This window comes from Psittacula echo, assembly GCF_963264785.1.
Source record: "Psittacula echo genome assembly, chromosome: Z".
Taxonomy (NCBI): domain Eukaryota; kingdom Metazoa; phylum Chordata; class Aves; order Psittaciformes; family Psittacidae; genus Psittacula; species Psittacula echo.
In genome coordinates this window covers 104,287,336-104,297,937 of record NC_137742.1, presented here as the reverse complement: position 1 = coordinate 104,297,937, position 10,602 = coordinate 104,287,336, and the positions used below count along the sequence as shown (strand labels likewise).

Here is a 10,602-nt window from a genome sequence, read left to right as displayed (position 1 = left end):
CCTGGGGCGGGGGTGATGCCCCCCAGGGTTCTTGCACCAGGGGCTCGCGGGCTGCCAATAAAAGTGCCTTGTTTCTATGGGCGGCTGGTGAGATCGGGGCCCCGCACAGTGCCCCCGTACCAGCCCCTTCTTTGGGATCTTTATTATGGGGGCAGTGGGGGTCCCCAGCTCTATGGGGCTTATCCCCGGGGCATTCCCCTCCACAGGGCTGCCTGTGTCCCCAGCTTCTGCCTTCCTGGGGTTTGCTGGGCATGGGGTCCGTGGTGTGTGCAGGTGTGCCAACCCCTGCACTGAGGCCTCTCTTGGTGCACGCATATGTGCAAAGCCCCTGCATCTTGTGCGTGTCCATATGCAAAGCTGCTGCAGCCGGGCATCCCGTGCACACACGTGTGCAAGATCCCCACTGCTGGTTCCCCATCCCAGCCCCTCAGTGGACAGAGGGGTGACCCCCTCCCCAGCCCCCCCGATCCCTGCTACTGCCCATAGAGGTCGGCCAGGCGCCGGAAGCGTGGCCCCCACTCGGTCAGGTAGTCGTAGTCCTGGTCCTCATCCGTCAGGCTGGACACGATGGAGCTGAGGGGGCTGGCGACGGAGCCCGAGCCCTCGTAGTCGTAGATGAGGGCCGTGTCATAGGGGGGCACACTGGGGTCGCTGTCAGCTGCCTCCAGCCCCTGTGGGGACAGAGGGGCACCGTCACCCCACTGGGGATGGGGGGGGCTGGGGGCAAGATGGGGCACTGAGCCCTGTCCCCACCTCATTGATGAAGTCCTCGATATCAGAGGCGCCGCTGGGCAGCTTGCGGGGGGCCAGGGGGGTGGCGGAGCTGAGCGGGGCGTCCCTGCGCAGCGGCGGCTTCACCCGGGGCGAGAAGAGCTCGGGGTGCCGGAGCTGGTTGATGTCGTAGGCGTCCTGCGGACATGGAGCGGGGGTCAGCAGCGGCGCGGGGCCGGGATGGATCCCCCCACCCCGGGGGTGTCCCCGGGTCCTGCTGACCTGGTCCTCCTCGCCCCCGCCCTGCTCGTCGTAGTTGAGGATGTTGTCGCGGAGGTCGTCCCGCGAGCGCTGCAGCAGCCCCTTGCGCAGAGCCCGCCGGCGCCCGCGCACCCGCGCGGCCCCCAGCGCCACCAGCACTGCGGGCACAGCGCCCATGGGTGCCAGGCCGGGGCAGCCAGAGCCGGTGGGACGCGGGGTGAGGAGGGTGCTGGTGCGGCTGGGGGAGTGGGATGGGGATGCAGGAAGGGATCTGGGGGCAATGGGGTGAGGTGGGTGAAGAGGGAAAGGGTTGGGGGGTGTCTTAGAAGAGGTCAGAAGGGGTTGCTGGGGGGGCAGTGTTGAGGGGCATGAGTAGGATGGGGTGTTCTGGAATAGGAGGGGGTGATGAGGGATGTGGATAGGGAGAGGTTGCATTCTTCTAGACCAGGATGCAGTGATGGGGAATGTGGGAGGGAGAGGTTGGGGTGCTCTGGACCAGGACGGGGTGATGGGGGACATGGGCAGGGACTCGGTGGGGAGGCCAGGACCATGATGGGGTGACAAGATGACGAATTGTGCTGGTGGGGTTTGGGATGGGTGGCCAGGACCAGCACTGCATGGAAGAGCACAGCGCTGGGGTGCCGGGTGGGGGCAGGATGGAGAGGTGGGGGGGGTCTCACTCACCAAGGAGCAGGATGCTGCTGCCGAGGATGATCACGAGAGCCCCGAGGGTGATGCCGGCCCCGGCAGTGGCAGCAGCCAGGACACTGTCCTCGCAGGTGCCCTCCCGACCACAGTGGCACACGGAGACGTTCAGGAGCTGCTGCTGCTCCCGCGGGGGGGTCCCCGAGTCCCGCAGCAGCAGCGGGAGCGAGTAGAGCCCCTCCGGCAGCTCCGCCAGCACTGCCAGCACGGCGTGGGTCACTGCGGGCAGGGAGCGGGGCTGAGCGGGGCTCCCGCAGCGCCCCCGATGCAGCAGCACCCGCAGCCCGGTCCGGCCCCTTTACCATTGAAGCGGGAGATGCTCCAGTTGCGGGCGAGCTGCGGGTGCTGGGGGCTGAGCTGGAAGTGGAAGGGGGCGCCGTGGGGGGGGCGGTCATCGTCCGTGGCCCCCAGGAGCAGGGTCCCGCCGCGTCCCGGCCGCCCGCAGAGCAGCGCCGCCGGCGGCTGCAGCACCGGAGCGTGGTCGTTCACCTCCAGGATCTCGATGGAGAGGGTGCCGGTGGCCGAGAGCGGGGGCTCGGCTGGGGGCACAGAGCGCGGAGGTCAGGGCGGGATGGATGGAGCGGGGCGGACGTGGCGTGGGGGGGGGGGGGGGGGGGGGTCCGCTCACCGTCATCGCGGGCCAGGACCAGCGCGATGTACCAGCCGCCCTGCAGGAAGGCGGAGGGGTGCAGCAGCTCCCGCTTGGTGCGGATGGTGCCGGTGTGGGGGTCCAACCGCAGCCAGTCCGCCGGGTCATAGAGCATCGTGTAGCTGTGGGTGCAGACGGGGGGAATGAGGACACCCCCCAGAACACCCACAAGTGGCCAAAGGGGTGCCGGAACCCATGGGCTGGGGCTCACGTGAGGGTCTGGAGCTGGCGCGTGTCGGGGTCGCTGGCGGTGTAGGTGGTGATGGGGGTGCCCGGGGGGGTCCCCTCCAGCACGCTGATCCGCCGCGGGTTCTCGCGGAACGTGGGCGCCTCATTGACATCCCGCACCCGCACCCGCATGGTGGCCAGAGCCCGGGGGCTGGCGGGAGCCGTGGGCTCCAGCGGCCGCTCGTTCTGCACCGACACCGTCAGCTCGAAGCGGTCCCGCACCTCGTGGTCCAGCGGCTGCAGAGAGGGGCCAAGGGTCAGCCCGAGCCTTGAGACTCCCCATCCCAGCCCACCCGGCTGCCCTGCGCCCACCTTGGCCACGGAGAGCACGCCGTCGTTGGTGTGGGGGTCAGTGTGGATGGCGAAGGCGCCCTCGGGGTCGCCCTCCAGGATGGTGAATTTGGCCAGCCAGTTGGGTGAGCCGGCCAGGTCCTTGTCGTGCACGAACACCCTGCCCACGTCCACGCCGACCGCCTGCTCCTCCACCTCCATGGAGAACTGGGGGGGAGCGGTGTGGAAATGGTGCCTGCTCCCTCGGGATGCTGCTGACCCTGCACGTTAACCCACCCTGCCCCAGGCACTACCTCCTCCTTGGTGAACTCGGGAGGGTTGTCGTTGATGTCCTCCAGGTAGATGACGGCCATGGCGGTGGTGGTGAGCCCGTCCCCGGACATGTCAGCTGCCTGCACCGTCAGGTTGTACACCCCCATGGTCTGCAGGGAAGGAGGGGGCCAGTGCTGAGCCCCTTCAGCCTCTCAAGGAGCCCAGAGGTGCCCCAGAGGCCACCTATTGCATCCCCATGCCTGGGTCTGCTCAGGGCTGGAGCTGTGGTTCTACCATCTCCCAGTCCACAGTCCCAGTGCCACCCTGGTGCCCCCCTGGTGACACCCATGCCCACTACCTCGCGGTCAAGGCCAGGCCGTGCAGTGCAAATCTCGCCAGTGGTTGCATTGATGCTGAACATGCCCCCAGCACCCTGCTCCAGGATGGAGTACCGCACCACTGCGTTGTCCGTGTCGGGGTCATCAGCATCGGTGGCATCCACCGTCATCACGCAGGTCCCTGCGGCCACAGGAGCACCATGGTGGGTGCCAGCATTGAGGCTGGTTCATCCTCCCTTTCCCCAGCAGCCCCTGGCTGGTCTGACCTGGCTCAGCACCCTCCACCACGTGCCCTGTGAACACATCCTGCCGGAAGAGCGGCCGGTTGTCGTTCTGGTCCACCACGATGATCTCCAGGTCGGTGGGGTCCTCCAGTGTCACACCACCCAGGTCCAGCGCAAAGGCTTTCAGCTGTGGGCATAGAACAGGTCGATTGGGGCTGGCTGTGGGGCTGGAGGTGGTTGTGGGGCTGGGGAGGGAGCTGTGGGCAGGCAGGCAGCATCCTTACCCTGAAGCGGTCGTTCTCCTCTCGATCCAGCATGGCATTGAGGAACACCTTCCCGCTGAACTTGTCAATGGAGAAGATGCCCAGGGGCTCCTCATCCACCCCAGGCCCCTTGATGCTGTAGATCACCCCCCCAGGCTGTTGCTTGTCCGACTTGATCTGGGGAAAGCAGGGCTGACGGTCGTGGGGCTGGGGACTCTGTCCCCTGCCTGGGGTCCCCCTCTGCCCTGAGTCCCCCCCATGCAACATCCTCCTTCCAGGGGTGCCCCAATGCAATCCTCCTGCCCAGGGTGTCCCCCACTGCCTGGAAAAGAGGGCAGGGGGCTCCTACCTGCACCAGGAGGTGTGGGATGCGCTTGTGGTTCTCCGAGACGCTGATGGGGGGGATCACCCAGGCCCTCTTCACCCGCCTTGGAGCCTCGTGCTGCTGCCAGGCCTGGGGGCTGCCCGGGACCGTGACCCCCGGCTGGGCTGGGCTGGCTCCCTGCGGGGGGACACGGTGCTGACGGTGACCCTGAAACCTCCCATGTGGAGTGCGGTGCTGGGGCAGTGAGCAGGGACTTGCATGGGTCTGTGGTGCACAGTACTGGGGTGAATCGGGATGGAATGCACGGTGATGGGGTGCATGGTGATGTGGTTAACGGTGATGGGGTGCGCAGTGCTGGGGTGCACAGTGATGGAGTGCATAGTGATGGACCCCCTGACAAGATTGGTTCTTGAGGAGCAGAGAGGTCACCCAGGTCTCCTGGGGACTTTGTGTCAGTGGTCCCCGACATCCTGATGTGACGGTGAGGGGTGTCCCACAGGGAAAGAGTGCTCCACAAGTGATCCTGGTTGTGCCCTGGGCATGGCCCCATGCCATGGCTGCGCTGTGCCCCATGAGACACTTGCAATAGGGACTGGCAGTGGCACCCCAGCCCAGATCATGGTCACTGCATGGACGTGGTGGAAGGGTCAGGGATCAGTTTTGGCTGCAGGGGTGGCCTGGCTGGGGCACAGATCAGGGGTGCTGTGGGGCACAGGGAGCTGTGGGGCTGTGAGGGGGGGAGATTAGGAATGGAGAGTGGGAAACAGGAGCTATGGGAGTGGGGAGGCCAGAATCGGGGTCGGCAAATTGTGAGGGCTCGCGTGGGTTTTAGGGGCCATGAGGGACTGAGCTGGAGGGGTCAGGGAATTGTGGAGTGACATGGGGGTCCGGAGCTGTGGGGAGCAGGCGTGGGGGCACAGAGATGGAGGCTGGAAGAGGAGAAGGAAGCTGGGCATGCAGCCTATCCACCACCCCCCCCAAGCTCCATGCATCATTGTCAGGGTGCATCCTCATCCTGGCCTCCTGGACCCACGCCGTCCCCTCCGTGGGGAGGAAGCACATCTGGGCAGCATCACGCCTTGCCCCCACATCTGCACCCGCCTGCATCTGCACTGGGTTACACTGCTGGGTGCTGGGGTGCACTGCGTGCCCCGGGTCCCCCCGTGTGCACTGTGCCGGGGCAGGGGGAGCAGGGCAGGGGGGGCTGAGCTGGGGGTCCCTGGTGCAGAGGGGGGCAGTGCAGGGCAGGGGGCTGCCTGCCAGGGCTGGGCAGGACAAAGGGCTTGCTCCGAGGCTGCTGCGGGAGCTGCCCCGCGGCTTCCAGCTCCTCCCCAGGAGAGACCCCCCCTTCCCCAGGAGGCCACGAGAGCCCAGGGCGATGGGGAGGGTTGTGGGGGGCGATGGGGGGGCTGCTGCTGGGGGGGGCGAACCACTGCCATGCACGTGCCTTTTCCTTCCCCTGCCCTGAGCACCCGGCCATGGGGTCCAGGCCAGAACCCCAACAGCTCCATGTGGCTCAGGCCTGAGACCACGGTGACGGGCTCTGGGGGGACGTGTACGGACGAGGGGGTGCAGAAGGGTCTGGGACGATAGGTGGGGTGGGAAAAAGAGGAGCGGGGTGTTTCTGAGTGCCTAACCCTGCCTCAAATCCCATCTCCCGGCTCACAAAGGCGGGCAGTGTGCCGGAGCCGCAGGCCCCCCTCTGCCCCTGCCATCTGTGGGGTAGAAAATGCCTCAAGAGGGGCACCAAGCCCCCTTAACCCCCATCCCCATCCCCACTGCCCCAGAGGATGTGCCTCCACTGGGTCTGCAGTCCAGCCACCCCCAGCACCGCGTCCAGTTTCCCCATCCCATCCGGCCCTCCCGGGCCATGGAGCAGGGGGTCCCCATCCCCATCTCCCCCCCGTATCCCCGCACTCCTTACCCGAGCGCAGAGCGGGGCGAGCAGGCAGGCGAGCAGGAGAGGGGGGCCCATGGCAGAGCGGGGCGCAGTCCGGCCGCCAGCCCCGAGCTAAAATAACGGCGGGGCTGGCTGAGTGACAGCACATGTGCTGTGGCGGGCCGGGCCCCCCCGCACCGGCACCTGCCCCGCCGCCCCCGGCCGCCAGCCTGCACCCGCCGAGGGGCCCGACGGGGCGGGCGCGGGGGGCTCGGGGAGGGAGCCGGGGGGGGACCCGCAGCCCTGGGCTGGGGCCGGGGGGCCGGGGGGGGAAGCGGCCCCCGGGGCAGGGAGGGAGGGAAAGCGGCAGCTGTCGCAGGGCGCACCCCGGGGATGCCGCGACGGGGCGGGCGAGCGGGAGAGACCCGGCCCCGCTGTCGCCGCCGCGGCTGGACCGGCACCGGGATCGGGACGGAGGGGGGGGGGTCTGCCCGCCCCGCTCCGCAGGGCCCCACATCGAGGAGAGCTCGCTCCGGCCACACGCGTTCGCCCCCCACTGGGCCGGGATCGCCCGCGCTGACGGCGGGGTCGGGGCCGATGTGGGCTCGGGAGAGGAACGGAAGCGTCCCGAGATCTCCCGATCCCTGCGGGTTCACACCGGACTGAGCTGGGCCTGGGATGCTCCCAGAGCCACAGCGAGGCCCCGGGCCCCGCTGCTCCCTGATCCCCCCGGGGCCGGTCCCGGTGCTGCCCTTGACTCTCGGGGCACATCCGGTGCTGGCCCCGAGCCCCGGGGCTATTCCCAGCGCTGTCCTCGACCGCCAGGGCCGGTCCCGGTGCTGCCCCTGAACCCCGCTGATAGTCCCGGTGCTGGTTCCGGTCCTGTCCCGACTCTCGCTGCCGCTCCCGGCGCTGCCTCCCCGGTCCCTGGGGCCGGTCCCGATTCTCTCCCTGACCCCCGTTGCCAGTCCCGATGCTGCCCCCTCGACCCCCAGCGCCGGGGCCTGTCCCGGCGGCACCGCGAGGCCACGGCACCAGGTGGCAGCATCGTCCCGGCCACCGGCACCGACACCGGCGGTCCCCGCTTCCCGGGGTGCCGCAGCGGGGAGCGCTCCCCTTCCGCCGGTGCCGGGCCCCTGGGGCTGCAGCAGGGCTGAGAGCCAGCACCCCCCGGGCGCGGTGGAGGGGTCGGGACGGAACCAAGCCCCGGGCCTGGCAAGGGAACGTGCGGCGTTACGGGGACACGGGTGGCATCGCCAAGTCCCCGCTTGGCTGCTGTGGGCACCCGCCTGCCCGGCACCGCGCCTCTCATCGGAAATAGGTGTCCCCGGTGTCCCCCCTGTGCCGCATCGTTTGGAGCTCGGTGGGCAGCGTGGGTCCCCGACACAGGGGTAGGGTACAAAGCGTGTGAAAAGGGACGAGGGACGCAGGATGTCTCCTATCCATCCCCAGAAGCTGAACAGCAGCAGTGGGGCTGTCGGTGTCCCCAGGGGCATGGACCCGCACCATGAGCGGGTGAGCGTGGGGCACCAGTGACCCGCGGCACGGCTGGGCCCTGTCGCAGGCAGTGGCACTCGCTTGCCTGTCTGTCTGTCTGTCTGATCCCATCTGTCTGCCCTGCTCTCCCTGCCACCTTGCATCAGTGTCACGGTGAGGAGCTGCACCGGCAGCGCTGGCCGGGGGTCTTGGTGTCTGCCCCTGACCCTAACGCGCCGTGGCAGCGGGGCGGCCGAGCAGATGTTCCCTGCCACCGGCACCGCAGCGTGGGGGCACGGCGGTGGCAGACGTGACAGGCTCTGACAAGGTGCCAGCCCCAGCTCGTGGTGCCGGTGCTGCCAGCCATAGGAGCTGCCTGGTGCCCATGGCACGGCTGTGGCTGCAGCACCAACCCCCCAACCTTTGGCACTGCACCAACATCCCCTGCCCCTCTCTCCCTTCAAATGGAGCTCCCACTGGGGTGCAGGGATTGGAGGTCCCACAGATGCTGGGTGCAAACAGTGGCAGCCATGGCCTATGACTCCCTTGCCATGCTGGGTCAGAGAAGGGGTCACCCTATTTTGGAGGGGCCAGGTCCCCCCTTCCCACCTGACACCCTCTGATCTGCCTGGGTCCGTGCAAGAGCTGCGGGTGTTGAGACCTCCACCGTGGGTGCCGGGACCAGTCATGGTCCTATTGTGGATGCAGTGGGACCAGTTGTGATCCCAGTGCAGGGCCTGGGGCATCTGGGCACTGCCTTATCCCCACTAGGCCCAGTGATGGGGAAAGCTGAGCAGGCAGGAGCACAGAGCTGAGCAGCGAGGTGCCAAACGCAGGCACAGCAGCCATAAAGCCACTGGAGCTTTGTTTTTTATACGGCAATAAAAGATAATGTCAGCTATAAAGCGCAAGAGCAGGTTCCAGCATGCTGAGCCTGGGGCAGGGGAAGCTGCTGGGAGCAGCTGAGGGGAGCATGGAGGTGTGTGGGGGTCCCGGGGGACCCCCCAGCAAGGCAATGCCTCACTAGAGGAGAGCAGGTCCCTGGGTGCCCCAGGGTGGGCTGCAGGCAGCAGGAGATGGCCAGCATCAGCACTGGGGAGGGTGTTAGAACCAACCATTAAAGATGCTACTTTGGGTTGTTGTTGTTGTTTTAATGGTTTTATTGCACGGTGTGGGGACAGGCCTGGCAGGCCTTAATGAAGGAGATTGATGGCTTAATAGCCTGTAGCCATTACTGGGTAATTGAATGGTTGTGTACATATGATCAGACCGTCAATGCGGACGTGGCTCGAAAGCGAAGCACCTGGAGCTGTGGGGGGATGCACGCAGCACCCCCTGTGTCCCTGATGGATGCAGAGCAGAGCCCATGGCCTTGAGGACCCCATCCGTCCCTGAGGTCCTGGCTTTGTTGGTGTCCTAGGGCTGCATCCAGTGGTGAAGGGATAAGAGCAGGTCTCCAGGTTCAGCCAATGCCACCGGTCACCAAAACCCATCTCTGGCCATCTCAGCTCCCAGCGTGGGCTCTGGGGCACCATATCCAGGTGCTTTAATGAGGCTTCCAATTAACAGCCCTATCTATAGGGACGAACAGTGCTGGGGAAGTGGAGGTGGGGATCATGGGGTCCAGCAGGGATGGCAGCTCCAAAGTGGGGGGACCACCCTCCTGGCCACCAAGGAGAAAACATGGCACAGCCGGGTCCCAGCGTGGAGGTGTGAGTCAAGCTACTGCTTTCAGTGTGTGACAGCCAGGTGTTTTACAGTATTTGCTACCTGTGATCATCCATCAAAGCAATCGATAGCGTTCCTGCAGAGTTTTATTAATGATCTTGTCACCGGGCTGGTGCTGGGTGCCTGGGGTTGTCGAGAATGATAGATCATTAAGAGCTTTTGCTGCTATTTATTCTCCAGTGACCTTGTCTCTCTCCATTGTTGCTTGCTTAAGAGTTATGAATGTGAGACATGATAATTTGATATTGATCTATTCGGTAAGTTAAAAAATTTACTGCGTTGTTGATGTTTTAACAAAGGATCCGCTCGGTCCCTCCCACAGATCAGTGAGGGCTGCTGGTGCTCGGCTCCATGCACTGTGGTGAAGGGACACGCTGGGTGCTGTGGGACAGTGAGGTACGGCTGTGTGAGCTCTGTGTGTCCCTGGTGTCCCTGAAGGTCCTGTCCTGACCCCTTCTGAACCCGAGGTACCAAAATCCAGGTGCTGGCACTGTGCTGGTGGATGCTGCTGTGGGCAGGGTACCGGGATGCACAGAGGGGGTGCCTGGCTGGACCTGTCTGTGCAGGTTGGCTGGGGTGGAGGGATGGCAGTGGAGAAGTCTTCATCCACATCCTCTTCTCCTTTTCACCATCCCTGTCCCATCCCTGCTCCCACTGCTCAGCCGTTCTCTCCACGTCCTCTCCACATTCACTAAGTGTCCTCCCTGATATTCAGGGCTCCACTGACCTTCACAAAGGGATTTGATGCAATCACCTGTGCTCCCTGTTCCTCTTGTCTTCCCTGGTGCTTCCAGGGCCATATCAGCTGACGAGGAAATCTGGGTCTCCCTGTCAGCCTCTTGGCACCGACAGGACCAGAGCAGCATCCTGCTGACACGCTGCCTCCCCAGTGCACTGTCCTCATGGCCACCATTCCCTGCTGATGTTATTGATCCTCACTGCCCACTGCCATGTGGCCAGCAGCTCATACATGAAGTCAAACAGGACAAAATCCCCTGTATAAAGGTAGGGTTTATCCGTACTGCCTGTCCTCTAGGACATCAGTGACCTTCAGACCTGGGCACTGGTGCCAGCACACACACAGACACAGGGGTGTGACACATGCAGTGTCATTCACGCTGCAACAGCTCCCCAGTGCTTCCCACACCCTGCTCAGCTCTGCCCTCACCCTGTGCTGGACCATGTGCCCCAAACTGAGTCCATCTCCAGCGCCTGCCTGGACCCAGTCTTCCTCCCCATCTTCCTGAGCGCTCTGCGTATGATTTGATGCTT

General features: G+C 65.5%; 1 protein-coding gene across 1 annotated transcript; it reads right to left on the bottom strand.

The window, feature by feature from the left end:
- Positions 1-473: 473 nt before the first annotated feature.
- On the bottom strand, positions 474-6,222 carry CDH15 (cadherin 15; the record flags this gene model as incomplete). Its single annotated transcript, XM_080637884.1, has 14 exons — positions 474-671; positions 754-909; positions 994-1,130; positions 1,657-1,896; positions 1,980-2,216; positions 2,306-2,448; positions 2,538-2,791; positions 2,867-3,052; positions 3,139-3,267; positions 3,456-3,616; positions 3,702-3,846; positions 3,944-4,099; positions 4,272-4,424; positions 6,172-6,222. The coding sequence occupies 14 exons, from the start codon at positions 6,220-6,222 to the stop codon at positions 474-476; spliced, it is 2,346 nt and encodes a 781-aa protein (XP_080494010.1).
- Positions 6,223-10,602: the final 4,380 nt, after the last annotated feature.